At 36.8% G+C, this 22,081-nt stretch overlaps 1 protein-coding gene across 1 annotated transcript in view; it reads left to right on the top strand.

Annotated features, from left to right (window-relative positions):
• Positions 1-2,973: 2,973 nt before the first annotated feature.
• The window catches only part of LOC102806254 (uncharacterized), a 41,039-nt gene continuing 21,931 nt past the window's right edge, over positions 2,974-22,081 (top strand). Inside the window, exons 1-8 of the mRNA XM_085499902.1 lie at positions 2,974-2,982; positions 3,869-4,068; positions 4,635-4,782; positions 5,291-5,352; positions 12,708-12,777; positions 15,757-15,837; positions 16,292-16,426; positions 16,899-17,137. Of these exons, the coding sequence (XP_085356028.1) occupies positions 2,974-2,982; positions 3,869-4,068; positions 4,635-4,782; positions 5,291-5,352; positions 12,708-12,777; positions 15,757-15,837; positions 16,292-16,426; positions 16,899-17,137 (944 nt within the window). The remainder of the gene's footprint in view (positions 2,983-3,868; positions 4,069-4,634; positions 4,783-5,290; positions 5,353-12,707; positions 12,778-15,756; positions 15,838-16,291; positions 16,427-16,898; positions 17,138-22,081) is intronic.

Genomic DNA, 22,081 nt, shown 5'->3' with positions numbered 1-22,081 from the left:
CTCTTTCTTTCTTCTCTCTCTCTCTTTCTTTCTTTCTTTCTTTCTTTCTTTCTTTCTTTCTTTCTTTCTTTCTTTCTTTCTTTCTTTCTTTCTTTCTTTCTTTCTTTCTTTCTTTCTTTCTTTCTTTCTTCCTTCCTTCCGTAACTTTTTTCGTCAAGCCGTTTGAGAAAACCGCTGAACGGAATGGTTTGATAATGCTCTATACTGATAGTCCCTAATGTGAACTGGTGCAACATGCTTTCAGAATTTCGATTGGTCAATTAGTTTGGCAGCCATATTGGATTGAAATAAAACCGGAAGTGGCTGTTTGACCACTTTCTGAGGGTCTAGGCGTCTAGATTTTTTTATGGTATATAGTACAACTCATGTGTAATAGATATCAGCAATAAAAACTTTAGCGGTCATGTGACTTTTCCCGCCATTTTGTTTTTCCTAAAAACGGCAAAAAACACTTAAAAATCTTCTTCTTCAGAACCACCTAGCAGAATGATCTCATGTGTTGTATTTAGCTTCTATATATGAATCCCATTTATGTTTGAAAAAATTATTACGATTGGTCACGTGGTTTGGCCACCATTTTGGATTTCTTCTAAACAGGAAGTAGTTTTTTACTCTGGCAACACTTGAGGGATTATTTTCAATTTTGCTTCATGGCATCTGTATATCAAACCCTTTCAGAGACCTAAAAAAGATTTCAGATCAGTCACATGGTTTGGCCGCCATCTTGGATTTTAAGCAAAATTGACCAAAAGTTTGGGCATTTGTTTCTCAGAGATGATTCAACCAATCTACTAGATGTTTTTATATTTACCATGCCTGGCCTTAGCTCCATATGAGAAAAATAATATTATTTTGATCAGTCACATGGTTTGGCCGCCATCTTGGATTTTATGAAAACAAATCTTGTGCAATTACATGTGTTGTATTGATGCGATTTGGTTAAAATTGTATATGTGCATTCTACTCTTGAGATGCATTCTTTCAACCGAATGGCACGTGGCTGGGTTTTGACGCTGGGCGCCTAAGGGGTGGGGGCTTCTAACCTCATTAATATGCATAACTGATATATCTCAAGCACTGTTGGAGTTAGGAAGATGAAACCGGTGTTATTATGACAACATTAAACAATTGATTACCATATATGGTCATGTGAACTCATTAATATGCATAACCATTATATCTCAAACACTGTTGTAGTTAGGAAGATGATTCCTGTGTTATCATAACAGTGAACCTGAGATTTGATTAAAATAACAGATGACCATATATGGTCATGTGAACTCATTAATATGCATAACCATTATATCTTAAACACTAGCAGTTAGGAAGATGAATCCTGTGTTATTATGACAACAGTGAACAAGAGATTTGATTAAAATAACAGATGACCATATATGGTCATGTGAACTCATTAATATGCAAAGCAGTCATATCTAAAACACTGTCGCAGAGCAGGACATGTAACTAGTGTCATTATGAACACATTGAATGAAAGATGTAACTGACATTAGAAATGGCTATATATGATTATGTAATCTCATTATTGTGCATAAGAACATGGCTTATTATATATCCTGAAAACCATATTTTGATAACCAAACCAGGTAAATACATGGTACCAACTTCATTTCGACCTCATGTTACTGATAATTCAAGCTACCTGATTGTCTAACATGTGACCACATTAATTATGTGACAGAATCTTGTCAGCTTGGGCCCTGGTGACGCCGCTTGCGGCTTTAATTTCAACTTCTTGTTAAAAACCGCAAGTCCAATTGCTTTGATATTACATATATAGGTACTATATGTGTACCTCTCTCAGATTGTTCATTTTGTGACGATATCTTCAATTCTCTAATTTTGGTGAATATTTTTGTCATTTTTGGTAAAAAGTGATATTTTCGACTTCTTGTTAAAAACCAAAAGTTCAATTGCTTTGATATTACATATATAGATACTAAATGTAGACCTTTCTCGGATTTGTTTATTTCGTGATGATATCTTCAATTCTCTAATTTTGGTGAATATTTTTGTCATTTTTGGTAAAAATTGATATTTTCGTCTTCTTGTTAAAAACCAATAGTTCAATTGCTTTGATATTACATATATAGGTACTACATGTGGACCTCTCTCAGATTTGTTCATTTTGTGATGATATCTTCAATTCTCTAATTTTGGTGAATATTTTTGTAATTTTTGGTAAAAAGTGATATTTTCGACTTCTTGTTAAATACCAAAAGTTCAATTGCTTTGATACTACATGTAGACCTTTCTCAGCTTTGTTCATTTCATGATGATATCTTCAATTCTCTAATTTTGGTGAATATTTTTGTCATTTTTGGTAGAAAGTGATATTTTCGACTTCTTGTTAAAAACTGTAAGTTCGATTGCTTTGATACTATACATATTGTTCATTTTCTAATGATGTCTTCAGTTCTTTAATTGAAATGTGCATTGCTAACAGCGGAGCTATCTCAGCCGATAGGCTGCTTGTTTAACATTCCAGCATGCAACATTTTTATTACAATGTATTACTGATTAAATAAAAATGTTTTTAATGACGTACTCTACATGTACTATTGTTTGATTTCATTACAGTCATGTGCGTTAGAATTTGTGTGTACGTGAGCCTGTAAATTTGAGCACGCCACACAAGATCGCATATCCGAACTGTTTGCATAACCAAACAAAAAGCATGTCTCCCTAACAGTACGGATAATCAACGTTCTACTGTATTTGCTACTTGGGACTCAAGTTTCAAGGACACGCTCACGACATCCCCGTTGCTTTAATATGATGAGCACAAAGAGAACTTTCAAAAATTTAACGGGGACCTGTGTCATTTTCAAAGACTTGTTTATTACAATGTATGTGATGTGTGCTACCCAATGTTCTTCAATAATAATAATGATGACTACTGTTCTGATTTTCCTAGCTTTGCTGATAACATGTCCTAATTTGCATGTGCTCAAAATGGATACTGTAAATACACTGTACATGATTATTCACTGGGTTTTAATTTTGCTATTTTTTTGCTAGAAAAATTTCTAAAATTAAATCTACGTGAACATTTAAAATAACAATAAAATCATTGTTCCTTTGACAAATTTGTGAAATTAAAACCCAGTGAATATGCTCAAAACATCAAAATAGTGAAATTAAATGGTTTTACAGAACTGATGCCTGTTTTTGTCATCTGTTTGTGTACGTGTCAAATTGTATTCCACTTATATCTCACATGAACCGCAGGTTGGATTGAAATAAAACATCGCCAACAGCTGCTACACCATGAGCACCATACCTGATTGGATTATGACACAACTCTGTGCATGTTGATTAACTACTGTAGAATACTGTGGAATACTTTATTTTCGCTGAAAAGGCTTTTTGGGCGTTTTGCTTGAAATTTATTTTCACTGATTTTTCATGAGTTTAATGTGAAATATAGGAAAAAAAGTATATTCGCTGGATTTTATTTTCACGGAATCATTCCTTCAGCGAAAATAGCGAAAATAAATTCCAAGCGAAAATAAAGTATTCTACAGTACTTTATTTTCGCATGGAATTATTTTTCGCTATTTTCGCTGAAGGAATGATTCAGTGAAAATAAAATCCAGCGAATATACCTTTTTTCCTATATATTACATTAAAATTGTCAAAAAATAGTGAAAATAAACTCCATACAAAACAGTAATGTCCATATTTATGATTGTTTGTTGCACGTTAGTTGTATGTCTTCGCATATTCACCTTGTGTACTCAATCAAATAATATGCTGTGAAATAATAGGCTCTATATAAGGATACTAAAGCTATACATGTTTTTGTATGTAATATATAGTTCGATGATCAACATCTTTTTCTTTTCAGATCTCTCCTAGAAGATATGTACATAAATCAGTTCCACCTGATGCTGTAGGTAGTGGAGTTGGATACAGTACTGTAGTGATACCCGCAGTAGATTATCTAGAGGTCTATCTGGCCAGTGTTATTAGTCCGGGTAATTTCTGTATCCAAATAAAGAGTGATGAGACATCAGTAGCATTGGACATTGTCATGGATGCATTAGAGTATGTATATAAGATTAATAATTTGCATGTTTCAGGGAGCTGGAATCTGATCTGTGTTGTTATGATGCCTTTAATCAGATTTGAACAAAACTCACATATGCACATGCCTCTGGTTGTTTTGCAACTAAATCTGATGAATGTTTAGGTCTAATCTGTTAACTCAAGCTAGTATGTCTGTTGATACTTTGTCTATATGTGATGTCAGGGATGTATTGAAAACAATGCACTTGTTGTTTACAATGAATATACATTGTTTTTACAAATGTGTAAATTAAAATGATACAAATGATAATTGAATGAATACATGTCAACTGACATTAAAAGCACATGTACACAAAATTATGTTTAATGTATGTTCAATCATTAAAACGTGATTTATTTTGACCATAGACACACCTGGCATATATGTAAGCACTGTTAATATCATAATACATGTAGTATTTAATAATAATTGTCAATTAGAACTGGCTATGCCACTTAAATGTGGTTTTATGGTATCAAATGTTTTAGTATGCACAGGTTTTTCATATTTTATTTAGTTTTGAATTTTTTTTTTTTTTTTTCAGAAAAATCTACTGCAGTTCTGAAAGTGAACATTATCAAATGCCAGATTGTATGTTGGCTGTTGGACAAGTATGCTGTGCAATATATCAGCAGGATTCCAACTGGCACCGGGCTTTAATCACTGGTGTTAGAGACTCTGAATTCATAGAGGTAAAATTAAATAGAAACAAATCATTGTCAATGACATAGTCCTTATCTGTTTTTTAACTCAATTTACCTTTGAGGACATAAAATTGTCTTCCTAACAACTGGACAAAATTAGTCAAGCAACATCCAAGATATGATTAATGATACATTAAAATAAACACATCATGGTCGCCAGCCGGCCATTTTAAACCAAATAACCCTTCCAAACAAATGACCTGAATCTGTAAAACATCTTGTGTAGTGTCTTCACTAAGTTTCATTGAAATCCAGAAATAAGTGAAGTGAATCATAATGTTTGAATGCCTTAGTTTGAAATTTAAACAAAATCTATAAAAGTGTATCTAAGAAATTGCTGGAGATGATGTAAAAGAAGCAAAATGGTCACAATCAGCTATTTCATCAGATCATGAAATTAATTGACTGAAATATTCAAACTTTTGTATTGTGGATGGTAAAGTCATTATACTTGAATGTATTATCCATGTATAATTTTTATTTTATTTTGTTGAAGGTTTTATATGTTGATTATGGTAATATTGCAATTGTGCCGAAGAGTTGTCTTAGACTTTTAAAGTGAGTATATACTTAATACTTGTATCATTTTCCATATTGGTCTGCTGAACCATATAGATGATGCTGAGTCAAGAGTCTGTCTGTCTGTCTGTCTGTCTGTCTGTCTGTCTGTCTGTCTGTCTGTCTGTCTGTCTGTCTGTCTGTCTTCTGGGTGAATAGATGGCTGTGGTCGACTTCTTTTCAAAAACGATGAATCGCTTGACTGGATTTTTGTTGTCTTGATGAGTGTAGATAGAAAATTGTTCATGTGAAGTAGATCGACCAACCATTATGCAAATCATCTATCAAAAACTATACAAATGCTTATATGACTTACTGTAAAGTTACTTTATTTTCACTGAAAGAATTAGTAAGTGGGGGGAAATTTAGTGCAAATACCATTTCTCTTATATCTTACATTCAAATCAGCAAAAATCAACTTTATACAAAAAAGCCAAAATTCCAGCTGTTTATTTGAGTTTCTGTCTCTGCAATTCCTGTGTGCTGATTCGCTGCTTCTCGGGGCCTCTTCAAAACAGGCAAGTAGTGGTTGTTCAGTCTGGCTGCCATTTTTGACTCCCATGTGCGAAGCACAAAATGGGAGTCTTTGCAGTTAGTCTGTATGTATGTGTGTGTGTGTGTGTGTGTGTGTGTGTGTGTATGTGTGTCCGACTGTTCCACTGCTATCTCAAGAACCATACATCGGTTTTTGATGAAACTTGGGCCATTGCGCAGATTTGATTAGGTTTTGGTAAGAATCCATGCTCGTTAATTACCTAATTTGCATGATAATTAGATAATTTTTAGCTGTTCTATGACTGTTCCACTGATATCTAAAGAACCACTCATTGGATTTTGATGAAACTTGGTACATAGATGCTCTGAACATATGCGCAGATTTGATTAGTTTTTGGTAAAAATCCGTGCATATTAATTACCTAATTTGCATGATAATTAGCTATATTTTAGTGGTTCCATGACTGCTCCACTGATATCTAAACAACCACTCATTGGATTTTGATGAAACTTGGTACATAGATGCTCTGAACTAATGCTAGGTTTTGATTAGTTTTTGGTAATAATCCGTGGATACTAATTACCTAATGTGCATAATGATTAGTCAATTTTCGGTTTTTCCACTGATATCTCAAGTACTAATCATCACATTTCAATGAAACTTGGTACATAGATTCTTTAGGACTATGCAGAGACCTGATTAGTTTCAGGGTAAATAATTGTGCATATTAATTACCTAATTTGCATAATTAATTTTCAGCTTTTCTACTGATATCTAAAGTACTAATCATCACATTTCAATGAATCTAGAATTATGCAGAGACCCAATTAGTTTTTGGTAAATATTTGTGCATATTAATCACCTAATTTGCATAATTAACCAATTTCCAACTTTCACACTGATATCTCAGGTACTAATCATCACATATCAATGAATGTTTATACATGGATGCTGTAGGACAATAGACAAAATTAATGGTTCTTGATGCACGTTATTAGTCCCCGTTCGGACGAAGTCCGAAAATGGGGACTTATAATTCGGTCTCCGTTCGTGCTCCTGTGCGTCCGTCCAGAGTCATATCTCAGAATCCCTTGGGCCGATTCCGTTCATTCTTCACATGTGCCTAGTACTTTATGTGGAATATATGCACAAGCAGTGGTTTAGCGATTCAATTCAAAATGGCCGACTGGCAGCCATCTTGTTTTTTGAAAATGTTGTATTTTGGACATGCTTTGTCAGTTTTCATTCAAACTTTGTACATAGATTTAAAATGCTAGGATACATGTCCATGACTATTTATTTCACAATTGGATCAAAGATGGCCGACTGGCAGCCATCTTGTTTTTTGAAAATTTTGTATTTTGGACATGCTTTGTCAGTTTTCATTCAAACTTGGTACATAGATTTAACATGCTAGGATACATGTCCATGACGATTTATTTCACAATTGGATCAAAGTTGGCCGACTGGCAGCTGTCTTGTTTTTTGAAAATGTTGTATTTTGGACATGCTTTGTCAGTTGTCATTCAAACTTGGTACATAGATTATACATGTTAGGATACATGTCCATGACGATTTATTTCGCAATTGGATCAAAGATGGTCGACTGGCAGGCATCTTTTTTTTTTTTTTATGCAGTATCTTGGACGTGCTCTGTCAGTTTTCATTCAAATTTGGCACATACATGTACTTTATACATGTTAGGATGCATGTCCATGACAATTTAAAATCTGGTCAAGGATGGCCTTTTTGGCCTTACTACTATATTTCCACAATTTATGTACCATTTTTATTCGTATTTGGCACATACATCATACATATCAGTGTGTTTCATAATCAGATCAAAGATGGCCGAATAACGGCTGTTTTTATTTTTGACCATATTACTACTACACGGAACATGTGTTTTGATGTAAATAAACAATCTGTTGTATACGCCACTTGGAACTCAAGTTTCAAGGACATGCTCGCGACAAACCCCTCTGCTTTAATATGACAAGCACAAAGAGAACTTTTAAAAATTTAACGGGGACTGTGTCATTTTCAATGACTTGTTTTGTTTTTCATATCAGATTCAAAATTCTTGACTCACTGCCATTTTGTTCCAGAGCAGTATCTTTCAATGTGGTCAAGTACTCATTTGATGATCATATACAAGATGACTGAATGTCAATCATTTTAATGTTAAAAAATCATAATCAAGCATCAGCTTCTGGATCCATATATCTCTGACATGTTTATGTTCTAACTATATTACTATAAACTATATCTCAAATTTGATAACTAATGGGGACTGTGCCATGTATGGCCTGTTATAATTAATTTTATGTGCATTTCTATTACGAGTGGAGTTTCGCTGTTATATTATGCAAGCAGTTTTACATAAGGGTTTTAGATGGGTGGTGAAACTTTACGGCAGTTCTGTGACTGTTGACACCAACCCACCAACTTGCACATCTGCCAGCTGAACGGTGGTCAATATAGAATAATGTGATATTGATTCAATAGTTGTGACATAAACAATGTAGCATTTACAATTTTGGAAATCATGAAAAAGTAAACAGTGAAACGTTGTCTATGTGTCAGTAGTCTGATTGTGTATTTTACATAACTACAGTAGTTTCATTCACATCCATGCTTTAGTAATCGTGTTCTGATTACCAAAATAATTAATAAAGACATATAGAAATATTAGCAGATTGCATGTAAACTCGAACAAAAATTTAAATTCTAGCCTTATTCACAGCGTTGAGTTGATTTTCATGGTGAAACAGCATGGAAATTGCAATGAAATGACATTTTGGCTCGTTCTGAGCGGGAGAACACCCACTTCAGTTTGGTGCTGTGATGATTTAGCATCTAAAGTTACATAGGGAAAACTGCATTCTGGATATTTATGTTTTCTGAATTTGTAAAGCAGTAAAGTTTGTAATTAAATAGATATTTTAGATATTTTACATTTTCCATTTATCAATATTTTTGATGGAAAATAGTAGCAGATTACATGATTGTGTATTTTTATAATGTATATATAAATCACAGACTTTGAACCGAGTCAATAATGACTACAAATTATAATGCATATATTCATTTTTTATTTCAAAAGATTATTTGTACGATAGACATAATAATAAATAATGAAGAAAAAAAAAAATTGGGAAAAAAACAAACATTTCCCCAAATATATACCTTGAATATGCAAATAATATTTAAATTTATGCAAATTAGGTGATCCACCAGCTAATTTTGATTATGGTAAGCATTGAATATTGTAATAACATGTGTGAATTTTTTTTTTGAAGACTTGGTTTCTTCATTTTAAAAGTGTTGGGGATATCAGTGACAGTTATTTTGCAATTATATGTTCTCCCCACATGGTTCTGGCACACGGTGAACAAAAATAAAATAATTTTTGAAGGGGGTGAATGCTTGAACCTTCCTGGGTTTATGCCCCGGGGAGTATGGTATTATGCAAATGATCAATCTGATTAAAATCTGATGTAGTGTACAGGCTTTAATTATTTTGGCTATAAACTTATTTTAATTTTATCTTTTATTACTTTTGTTATTAATGCCTTTTTATTACCTTGCCCGTACCATCAAAGATGGAAGGGAAAGATATATTAAGGGAAAAATTTTGTCCGGCGTTGTCGTAGTCGTCGTCGTCGTCGTTAATAATTGTTATTGTGTGCATAATAACTTTACTAATTCTATTCCAAACTTTATCAAACTTGGTCACCTTATTCATCAGTATAAAGTCTTCCCTGAGTTGAACAACAGATGTCCTGTATGAAAATATCATGCAAAAATTGAGAAAATCTGATAAAATATTTTGACTGTTTCTACTTGATTGATCACTGGTGATACACATCAAAGGTCACTGATCTCAGTGGAAATATGCATTGTTGTATGTGTTCAATGAAGCAAATCATTTATCTTGTAATAATATCCTTGGTAATGTATCTCAGAATCCCATACTGGGTTTCAAAACCAACTCATGGAGAGATTGCACAGTCTGATGCACATTTGCAAACCTACCAATAAAATCTTTACAGAAAACAAGATGTCAGAAAATCAATATAAGCACTCCTATGAACTGGGTGCCTAACTTTGATCAAGATCTGAAGCTAATAGAAAATCTGTTTAGTTCAAAGTTATCAAATCAAAAACAATACATAAAAAATACATTAAAAGCAAAACATTTCATCCACATTTTAAAAAGAAAATTATTCTAAAATATATGTATTCTGTATTTGACAAACAGTTCATTCGACAAATGAAAACTCACAGGAATATGTTTCAGCTATTAGAACAGAATGATAGAGTTTTTATAATACTAGTTTAAAAACGCACTTCAAAGATTGCAGTGTTTGAAGATGTAGATTCTCAGGAGGCAACAGTACTGTTGACTTCTCCCTCCACTGGACACCAACTATTTAAGTTGATTTGCATACAAAGCAGAGCTTGCAACATGATATCTATTCATAAAGGGTGTTTTTTTTTTACTTTTCATATAATACAGTAGTCACACAATGAGGCAGTTCATATTTGTCTCAGTGAATCATTCATTTTTGACAGACACCTGTACAAAATACTTGAACTAAAGCCAGTAAAATTTTTCTGTTATCTTGCATGTTTTATGAATCTATTCACATCTAAATGCAGCACTTTTTTTTGCAATGAGACATTTGTTTTTATTCTAAATATCTCAATTACTTTCAATAATGCTGGAAATTATGTTCCTTAAAATAATTAAACAAATAAGGCACCAATGTTTTTGTAAGATATTTACATCTTTTAAGGACATTCGGTAGACTGATTCCCCACTGTTGGTTCAACCCCAAAACTTGTTTGTATTCAAAATTAATTATGACAATGCATATTTATATTGAAACAAACTATGATAAAGGGAATTATATTATATAACAAAGGGCAAGGTCACCAGAGTTCAACTATGTTTTTATTATTATTTTACTTTGATTTTGTATTTTTTTTAATTCCGCCCTACATACATCTGATCCGACGCCTATGTAAGTCCCGTTCAAATCTTGTGCAAGTAACAGCTAATCACAGCCCTCCTTTTATACAGGCTGTCGGTTGCTTACTTTTCAGTGTAGCGATACTCTACGGGAAATCTTTCTGTACATTATATTTTGCCCACTTGAATAAACCATTAACAGAAAATTACTAGTATATTTTTATTTACAAATGAGATTCCACAGCATTTTACAATTTTTGTCATTGAATATTGTTTTCACTTCCATCAAATATGTACACTTCCTGATACATCTTCGCCAGCCAAGGTTCGTTTATTCAGTCATCGCTTCAATTTTACATCAAACACTGAGCATAATTATCTAGAATGGAAGCAAAAAAATAAGTAAATCGTAATGATTAGAACACTGTAAACAGCTATAGTAAACAATGCAAACTGATTTTAAATTGTATAGCGGTCACCGGCCCACGGCATCGACGCAGAAAATTGGAGCAAAAAATATTTCCTGATCAATTGCGATGTGTTTCAAATTAAAAATATTTTATTCCAGTCCAAATCAGCTCAATTACTTTAATAAAGAGTTATTGTATAATGTACAAAATGTTGATACATTTTGATGAATATTTACAGCTACGATTTTGGCCCGATCGTCAACAAAACATCACCCATCTCCAGGGCAAGCGACTGGAAAAAGACACTGGTGGGAACAAAATCGTCACTCCCAGAATAACTACATGTACGCAACATAACAATCTTAACTTGAACCATTCGAGCTACAATATTAACATAAAAATGACTTTCGTTGCATTTGACAATGTTAAACTTACCGAAAAGCCGTGTTATTCTCGGTCGCTAACGTCGGTATAATTCGCCATTTTATTTGAGTGTGTTTGCCACCTGACGTCATCATGTGCGCTATAGAAGGTCTGTGATTCGTTGACTAAAATCGTCGATAGTGGGTCTCGTTGAAATCTCGTTACATAGGCATCTGGTCAGATGTAGGTAGGGCGGAATTAAAGAAAAAATTTCAAAATCAAAGTAAAATAATAAAATAAAAAGGCATTAATAACAAAAGTAATAAAAAATAAATTAAAATAAGTTTATAGCCAAAATAATTAAAGCCTGTACACTACATCAGATTGGCAAATGATATGCAAATTATGTACCTCTTGTACAAATAACTGATCGATTTCAATGAAACTGGGTACATAGACAGATGGGTATGAAGCAAGACCTCATAAGGTTTTTCTCTATTGTTGAATAATTTTGGTCATCAAGTCTTTTATATTTTATTCTTGCCTGTGGTGAATGCAGTAATTTGCATTTTGGATTGGGAGTTGTTGCAGTTTAGTCTGTGTGGTTAGGTGTCTGTATTTATGGATGTCTATATGTGTGTCTGTTCTCAATATCTCAAGAACCAATCACTATTTTAATGAAACTTGAGATATACATGCTTTGGGATAATATTTCAATAAAACTTATTCCCTCCTTCCAGTGAGAGGACATTGGCCTAATCCTTATTCTTACTGTCTGTCTGTTTCCTGGGGACAGTTGAAATTTATGATGTAATGCAATAATACTTTTTATGCTAGTATGAGAGAATTTGATGCATACGCTGCAGGCCATGTGGTTTTAATACAAAAAGTGTTCTAATGGCAGCCATTTTGTTTTACTTGACATCACATATTGTAACTGGTGTGGTCTAAGGCTAGCAGTGTCATTTATATAAACCAGTGAGGTGCAACTCTGCCAAGATATTTATCTTTAATTATTAATCCCAGAAAATTAATAATTATTCCTAGAATGTGCCATACTATGTACACACAACACTCAGTCTAATGAACTTTGGTTCTTTTTTCACAGATCATGTTTTCTTCATTTGCCTGCCCAAGCTGTACAGTCACGATTAGCCAATGTTAAGCCAACAAAATCAGTGAGTACCAAAAAACCAGTATATTTTCCGCAATGCTGGTAGAATGCAATGACATTCGGTATTACAACAATAAAAAATCCATGGCCTGAGAGAATTTGAGTCTGGTAATAAAAACCTATTTATGTAGTATATATATATAGAAATAAATAAGTATAATATATTTTAATGATCTAGTACACAATAAATGTGCTTCTAAGAGCATATGTTGAGGCTGTATTTCATAAGATTAAAATTTGCAAATTGGGAATTGGCTAACTGCTTGGGTTTTGAATAAACAGTTTTTGAATCTTGTGTACACTGACTTGTGGCAACTCTGGGCGATTTCTATATTACAGTACCATATCATCGTTTGACAATGAGCTGTTATCATCGTAAAATATGTTAAATTCTTTTACAATGCTCAGTTAATCTAAAAAATCGCACTAAAACATTGGTAAATCTCTCCCGTGTTGCATTCACCATGAAGTCGCTGAACTGTCATTAACATATTTAAATGAGCTATGGTAATTCAAACACGTTGGCACCACCTAGCATTTTGATTGGTTAATTAGCGACTTGACCAATCAGATCATGGAACACATTTTCAGGTCACTCACATATGCATGGCAAACATGGTGTAACTGAGTTGAATTTTAGGAATTAATTCTTTCTGTTAATTTAATCACTACTGACTAAAAATCAACAATCAAAATTAACTTCGAAAACAAGTAAGTTATTCACTTGTGAAACGTAGTATGACCAGATTGCTACGGCACTGCACCGTACCGTACCATACCGTACCGCACCATGATCGTTTGCTACTAAAGCAATGTATTCATTTTTATTTGAAACATCTTTTAAAATATACTTTTCGTTACCAACAAAACTATAAAAATAAATGCATATTACATTAAGTATTTTTTTTTTTATCATGGAACAGTTTTTTTGATTGGCTGTAATTTTTCAACATTTCAGGACCCTATTTTAGTACCAAATTAAGGCCTTTCACTCTTCCCCAACACCTAAATTGGGTTACACCTATTCAAGTGATTATACAGTATACATGTGGTTGTATGTTCTATTTTTTTCAAATTATATACTAAGATTGAAAGTAAATGTGGTCGCCCAACTGTATTTTAATGCAATATATTGTCCTCCTCTCCAGTTTGAACAGGGTTACACCAGAGAACATCCTTATTAATCCCAAAATGGGGACTTATGTTTTGATCTTTGTGCATCCGTGCTTCCATGTGTGCGTGCATCCTAACCTGTATCTTAGAATAGCCTGGACCAATCACATTCAAACTTCACACATACATCATACATGGTATTATACATATGCACATCAATTTGTTTCACAATCTAATTCAAGATGGCGGAATGGCGGCCATTTTTGTACTGAAAAATCATCAAAATTAAGCATTTCTTGACTGTTTACAAATGGATTTTGTTCAAACTTGGTACATACATTAGATACATTGCGGGTTCCTGATGCACCTCATTTTGTTTTTCAGATTGGTTGCAAAATGGCTGACTGGTGGCCATTTTGTTTTAATGAATGGTCTTCTATAGAGCCAAATCTCTGACATGCTTTGACTGAATATGTTCAATTTTATATATTCATGTATAGATATATACATGTATTCACAATGACTGATTTTGTTTCAATTAATGCTATTCCAAAGCAATACATGTATCTCTCAATAAGGACAAGTACTTGTTTGATGATCAGATACAAATGTCAATCATTTTAATGTTAAACAATCATCATAGTCATATTCCTCACATGTTTATGTTCCAGTTATATTACTATAAACAAAACTATATATCTTAAATTCTTAAATTTGATAACTAACTGGTACTGCGCCATGCATGGCTTGTTATTATTACTTTTTGTTGGAATTTATATGATCAAAGGTTCCTTCGCTGAGCAAAACCGCCTCAACTCTATTATGAAAATAGTAAAAGGTCGTCAGACTTTAAGGAGCTAATTAGCGATGGCTTTACAGTTGGATACAGTTCGGCTCAAATATGTGGAAGTTGTTCTATGTTCTTCATGCAATGAGGTTACGTATGCAAGGGATTTTTCATGCAAAAAACGACAAATGCGGTCAAATGTTATTAACAGTTGGCTTAATGTTGCCCCAACAGATTGTTCGGCTGAAAGTTTAATTTTATCTCTGTTTTGTAGGTATCTGAAAAACATGTTTCTCAACTTGTTTTAATATTTACTTTCAAGCCTGCCCCATGTAGAAAATATCGGTGAATTAATCACATTGTACTTGAATGTAGTTCTGATAGAATCACATTTTTCATTAAAAAATGGGGTGAACAGATTTTTTTACTCTTATTTGGCTAACAATTTAATATTTAATTAACTCTTTTTACATTATCAGGTCTCGCCTTTTAAATTGGTTATTCCAGACATGAGTGTGTCTGGCTATAAAGTATTCTATGTCCCCTACTGTAATATAGACTTGCCCTGAGTGTCATGGCCGCAAAGTCAACTGTCAAAATGCAAGCAGTTGGACAAGTGACAGCCCCAATAATTCTGTGACTTGCTGTAAGCAATATTTTTATGCACTAGATGATGCAAAGTTGTCTATTTTCAATCTTCTTATGGCTAAAAATAGATTAGGCCACAAATGGTGCTTGCACTCATGGTATTGAGAGAAATCATCATAGTGGTGACAGCAACATGCACATGTTCTGTGCCAACCTGTTCTCTCTACTGTATTTAATTATTCACTGGGATTTAATATGGCTGATCAGTAAAATATCAGTATAATTGAATAAACTTTGACATTTATAATTACAGTAGAACTGAAAATATGTTAATTTAAAACCCAGTGAATATTATCAAATGTCTAAATAGTGAATTTAAATACCATTGATAATATTAACGTTTGTACAATATTTTCTTTGGATTACATTACATACTGGTTCTACGATGTAATAGTAACTGAGTGTTACTGATGTCCTTTCAATTTTTATTTTCAGGGATGGACACGAGCAACCAGAGACCGTATCTTGGAACTTTGCAAAGATAAGCCACTTGTTGCCCTGATCACTGGTATTAAGGTAAATAATTGTGACAATTATTGTATGTTTGCACTATTAGTTGTGCATATGCTTATGTCAAATACTTACTTAGGTGTTTAATGTTTTTTTTTTTACTTTTTGGGCCAAATGAACCCATCTCTGAAGCCAATAGTGATGGAAGATGACTGCATGCTTAGTATTTCACACTAGTCTTTGACTGTCGCTGTCATTGTAATCAAGACAAGCATATTTCTATTTATTCTTCATTTTCAAATATATGTGGACAAATTTCCTGTTAACCCTTATCTTGTCAAGTCTGTGTAAAAGTACATAGGGCTTGCAAAATAAGGATTTAAATGCAAAGTAATTGGCATTTTATTCCTGTAAAGATCTATCATCATATATAGACATTGTGTGGTCCACTGTAGAATGTTCAATTAAATGATACTATTAATGACTTTTAAAAATGTAATTATTTTGTTCATTCCAATAGAATGAAATAATTTCAATGTGTCTGTGTGATACAAGCGGTGAAACAGACGTGCATATCAATGACTTGCTTGTTGCTGAGGGCTTAGCTATTTTCTGTCCTGAAAAACCTCTTGAGAATACAGAAGACGAGTCACAGGTAAATATTCAATTACCTCAATGAAGACAAAAATGATGAGCTTTTTAATCATAGTTTAACATCAATAGTAATCGTTGAGCTGCTATTGTGATGTAAATTGCTAGTCAATTTATGCATGTTGTGATTGTACCACTGAAAAATTGTTCTTCTCTGATTTTTTTTGGTGTGTCATCTGTGTCAGTTTGTAACGGTTATTGCAGAAAATGTGGGCACTGAAATCATAGCATATACGCTCGATACCAACATTGTATATTAAATCATTTACAAGTGAAAAAGAGATGGCCACAAGGTTGCATCCAGGTCTCTATTTAAATCCAATTTTGTCAAGCGAATCTCTGCGAACTTGACCCTTAGTTCTTGAATCACATTTTATGTGCTATTGGTGATATGTTGGGTCACTTTGACCATGCAATTGTGTCTAAAGCAATCAAGATGACTGAGTTTCATAAATTTGTTTGTGTTGTATTTATAGGAACCGCTGAAAGCACCGACTGAACCTGTAGAGGATTCTACCAGCGTGAATCTAAATGATAGTCAGACTGATGCCATGCCAGCGTGGACCACTGTCTACAATGAAGAGAATGAATATTCATTAACAAAAGAAGATATTGAGTTAATGGAGCAAATGAACCAGGAGATAGAAGGTACTACAAGTATTGTATCAAATGAAGACATACATGAAGAAGTTAAAGGACCACAATTTGTGAAAAAGTGAGTGATTCTGTTTGTTGAACTCAACTTCATAGTCTCCAAATGTCTGTTGTTCACACTCATTATATTGTATTTGAGATGGGTCTCTTGTGATGCATACTGTAAAGGGGGTAATTATTCACTGGGTTTTAATTTAGCTTATTTCGCTGACTGGAAAAATGCGCTAAATTAAAACACAGTGAATATGTAAAATTTAGCATAGAACACATTATCTTAATGACGAAACCGTGAATTTAAAACCCACTGAATATGCCTGAAATGGTAAATCAGTGAAATTTAAACCCAGTGAATATTAGTCATTTTACAGTATTTGTCTCACACTATGGGGTTAGCCCATCATCAGGATGATTGTTCGTTCAACTCCTATGGTACACTGCACACTCAGCTGTGCAAAATGACCACCGTTAAAGTCCTAATATAAACCGCATCTGTATTACGAACCGCACCCCAATTTCTCACTTTATGAATCTAGAGGCCTTAAGAAAAACTAGAAAATTACATATTACTAACCGAAAATTGTTTTTTTTTTTTTTTTTTCACTTGCGTACATGTGTCAAACCTATTTTTATGTCCAAGTGTTAAAATGTCAGAATTGAACATCAATACAAACGAAAGTGTTATAATTCACTATGCTCGATTACCCACAATAGACTCCGGTCAGTCAAAATGACTATTTTGAACTGTAGGCATTATCAGCGATTCTGCCAATGACGGAGAGATAGAATCTAGGTCAGGGGAAGTCCCATGACCCCAAGATTCTTTTCTCTTACGTCACGAACGACGTGACCGAGGCCATATGGCGGCGCAATGCGGCTGGCTAATCACTCTGATTTTTTCCCACCTCGAAGCTCTGCCTGGATCACTTGGGTTTCTAACTTGGGTTGTTGCCGCTGGGCGGCATCTGACATTGTAGCTGGTAGGATAAGTTTTTCTTGTCATTTTTACCCTCGTGTCGTTTTTCCCCTTTGTGTGTATCATTTTCCACAACAAAAAAATAAAACCCAGGCGTCATAGCTTAATCACTTGTTGATTGTGTTATGCTTGATCTACGTATTTAGAAATAAATAGATGTAATGACAGCTCCATGACTCGCTGCCGTTTTTTGGTCTCCTCGTTTTTGAGTCGTCTGTGCAGTGGCTATATTCAGAATTTACCAGCATAGAACCTGCATCCGATATGCTTTTTGCCGTGGCTGCGTGTGAGGTTCGAGGTCTTTGCCTTGAAGGCGTGTGTTTTTCACTGGAGTTCTGAGGCCTAAGATTTTTTTTCAGAGCCATCAAAATCACTGAGACCGACTGCGTCGCTCGTATTTTCACAGTCCAGTAAAAATCAATTAAAGTGAGTTGCGTGCTGGGCATGAGTGGAAAGTCCTCACACTCGGCTACCCGATTTTACCAGCTACAGCGAGGCTGTGCTCCTGGAGGTTTTTTCCTTATGGGGCCCATGGTGGGTTCTTTTGTGAATCCTTCCCCGCACGGCGCCGGGTTTGCCTACGAGTTAAGGGCTTTGGTCGGACTGTTGGGGCAAATTGCTTCCTTGGCAGGCCGGGTAGATCAGACTCAGTCGGAGCGAGCTGTCTCCACTGTGGCCCCCTGGTGGGCAAGCTAGAAGAAACATGAAAGTATCGTTTGCATTCAAACACATCTCTTCCAGGGACCCCCCTCCCCGTTCCCATGCAGCCGCGGCTCTCCCACTAATTTGGGTCAGGCCGAGGCTCAGGCAAATTGCACCGGGCCTCCTCTGGAGCCTCGGGCCTTGAATGCCAACGGGGTGCTGGTGGCTAAGCCTCCGATTTTGGAGCAGGGCTTTCAGGGCAGGGCACACGTTGCACCCACCTACTTTCAGCCAGCCAGGGTTTGTCGCGCGAATTTACCCTTGTGCCTGGTCTCTGCTGCGGGTTTTGACACTCTTCTTACCGACCCACCGGCGTCCCCAGCAGGAACCGACCCTGTCATGAGACGCACAGTCGAACACGCTCTCTCTCTCTCTCATATTTAAAGAGAAAAGGAGTCACAGTTCGCTCGTGTAGGATATAGCCGATACCTCGGGTGGTCCCTCGGAGTCTTCCAACTGTAACGACTCTGTGAGCCACGTCTTTGAAGTGATACAGAGTTTCATCGATCCTAGTGATACGATGTAAATACTCCCACCCCTGATTCCAAGGCGACCGCTTACAGTTGCTTCAACGCTTATGGGATCACGGGTGCTGGGATCCAAAGCAACTCTGTCGGCACGTCTTTCCCTGTCCGTCCGAGTGTGGAGTGGGACGCAGGGCGTGCAAACGATGTTGATGGGCGGACATTGGTCAGCCACGGAGGAGGTAACGCTTAAGGCCCCTCGGTAGTCTACCCCGGCAGCGGGGGAAGCGTGTTTAGTGCTTACCTCTGCAACCGGGGGTACAGACTTGTGTATGGCGAGTGGCCAGGTCACAACTTAGTGACTACTTCAGGCCTTGGGGAAACTCACCTCATGGTAGAAGAGAGCAACCCCCCCCCCCTCCTCCCCCGCAACTGCTGAATCCATGGCCACATATCCCTGTCGTACACAGATTGCGCCGGTGTAGTCCGGTTTTAAGACAGCGGGTGACCAGGTCCAGGCTTCTACGCAAATGTGTTCGTAGTACCAAATCTACATGTGGCGGGCATCCAGTTCTGGACCTAGACAGACTGAATCAGTACGTGCTCCTTGATCGGTTCCACATGGAGACTCCATTCAGGGTTCTTCTCTCCATCAACCGTTTTGACTGGCTAGCCCCACTAAACTTAAGCGTTGCTCAACTGCACATACTGATGCACCCAGCAAGTTGCCTTCTTTGAATCACCCAGCTGGGCCAAGTATTTTAATTTTCGAGACTGCAGAGTCCTGCACCGCACAGGCAATGCAGCGGTAGTCTCTTTCACGAAGGGGGGGGGGGGGGTTGACGTGTTCCCCACCGTTGTCAGTCCTAGCGGAGCAAATCCTTCTTTGGTGCCTGGAATACAATGTGGAGCTAACCGCACACCACCTTCCAGGGGTGAGGAACAGTCTGGCAGATGCCCTTTCAGGGCGGCCCCGTCTCTAGAACACGGAGTGGCTGGTACCCCAGTGGGTAGCCTTCAGGCTGTTTCGGCTGTGGGACGGTCCAAGGTTAGACCAGTTTGCCGCACCCTGGAACGACAAGCCGCCGACGTATGTAACACCTCCGACTCCAGGAGCCTGGGCCAGGGTCACTTTGCTAACCCCGTGGACCCACTTAGTTGTGTACGCCTTTCCTCACTTCCCGCTAGTTCATCGGGCACCGGAGAAAACTTTGACAGGTGCACACCTGCATATTATCATTGGTCGCACCCAATTGGCCAAGCAAATTGGAAATGCTAGTCGAAACACCAGTTGTGTTTCCACACTTATCGGACTACCGACGAGCCCAGCGGGGGTATCACATGCATAGAGGCTCTCAGTAGACTCGCACATACAAAAGCTTTATCTGAGTGGGCTGCCAATGTCCTGGCCAGAGCGAACAGGGATTCAACCAACGCGGCCTACATTTCTAGATTGCGAGCATACACTAGTTGGTGTAGCGGAAGGGAGATTGATCCATACCCATCCCCCTATTGGCCAGGTAGCAGGCTCTTTCGTCAACCTGTTTGACGAAGTAATAGTCTTCCTACTGGACCTCGCCTCAGGTAGGCGTCAGCCAGAGCTGGGGGCATTGTCCTTCTTGAATGATGTACCGTCGTTATGGACAATCAAGTTGTGCTAAAGACACGAACCGGGTTTCTTGCCACGAACCAAATCCCAGGACACGATCCTCACCCGATCGTCATCCCCCGGCTGTCAATCTTTGTCTGCCCGGAGGGTCAGGAGGAATTGCTTGTCTGCTCGGTTCGAGCACGGAGTTTCTACCAAACCGTACTAAGGATTCGGGACGGGGTGCCAGGCACATGTCTTTGTGTTACGGCCCAGGCAGGCAGGATAAGCCGGCCTCCCCAACTTCCATAACCAGGTGGTTTACTGCGAATGTATTAGTGGTCACCGAATCCATTGAGGAGGGTCTCTTTAGGTTGGATCCCATCGTAGCGGGTCAGACTTGGTTTGCTGACCCAGCCCGAATGACCACAAGGGTTCCTGCACATAGGCAATAAGTCAGTCTCTGCATTTTTTGCGGACAGATTTCTCTACCATCAGCACTCCCTGGGGGCTCCCAGGTCCCACTTTTCGGCCTATGCCCTCATGCAGAACTGTTTTGATCTTTACTTCGAAAGCTTACCACCCCCAGAATTGGGTTTGGACCTAGCTTTCTCCAGCACACCGAACCCAGTCACCGTAGCAGCATTTTGGCTTCTTGCTCCGGCTGTAGTCTGACTCTGCCTACAGTTCAAAATAGTCATTTTGACCTACCGAAGTCTATGGTGGGTAATTGAACGTAGTGAATTTAGGCAAAGGGTTCTGCGAACCCACCTACAGTACTCATTTCGCCCAGCCTCCCGCCCGCTTCCGGATTTCGATCGCTTTTTTTTCGCTCGCTTTGTTCAATTCGACCGCGCAATTTCCGCTTTTTTTTCGACCGCGCAAATCCGGAAGTATCCGCTCGCGCAATCGTTCGCTAGCTCGCTCGCTCGCTCGCTCGCCTGACAGAGCAACCGCCCGCATTTACAGTTCATTACCTACTGTTTCATGTACAAGTGTGTCATTTTTGTTTTTATGATGTTAAAATAAGAATAAATACAATCAAAAATTTATAGAACGACCGTTGAAAAAATACGGTGGATCACACGGCCATATAAAATTGGTAATAATACATACGCGTAGCAATAATGTCCACCATAAACAAGATCGAACCAAACATGTGAAATCGAATACGACACTGACACAGACACAACTAGTATGAAATAAAACCATTCAATTTTTGGTGGAGAGCTAAAAATGTCTACTGTAGAGTATGGTTTTCATTGAGTAACCGTGTGT

Source organism: Saccoglossus kowalevskii, chromosome 6 (assembly GCF_978046115.1).
Source record: "Saccoglossus kowalevskii chromosome 6, keSacKowa6.1, whole genome shotgun sequence".
NCBI classification, from domain to species: domain Eukaryota; kingdom Metazoa; phylum Hemichordata; class Enteropneusta; family Harrimaniidae; genus Saccoglossus; species Saccoglossus kowalevskii.
The sequence above is the reverse complement of the archived record's forward strand: the minus strand, read 5'-3'. Positions and strand labels throughout refer to the sequence as shown.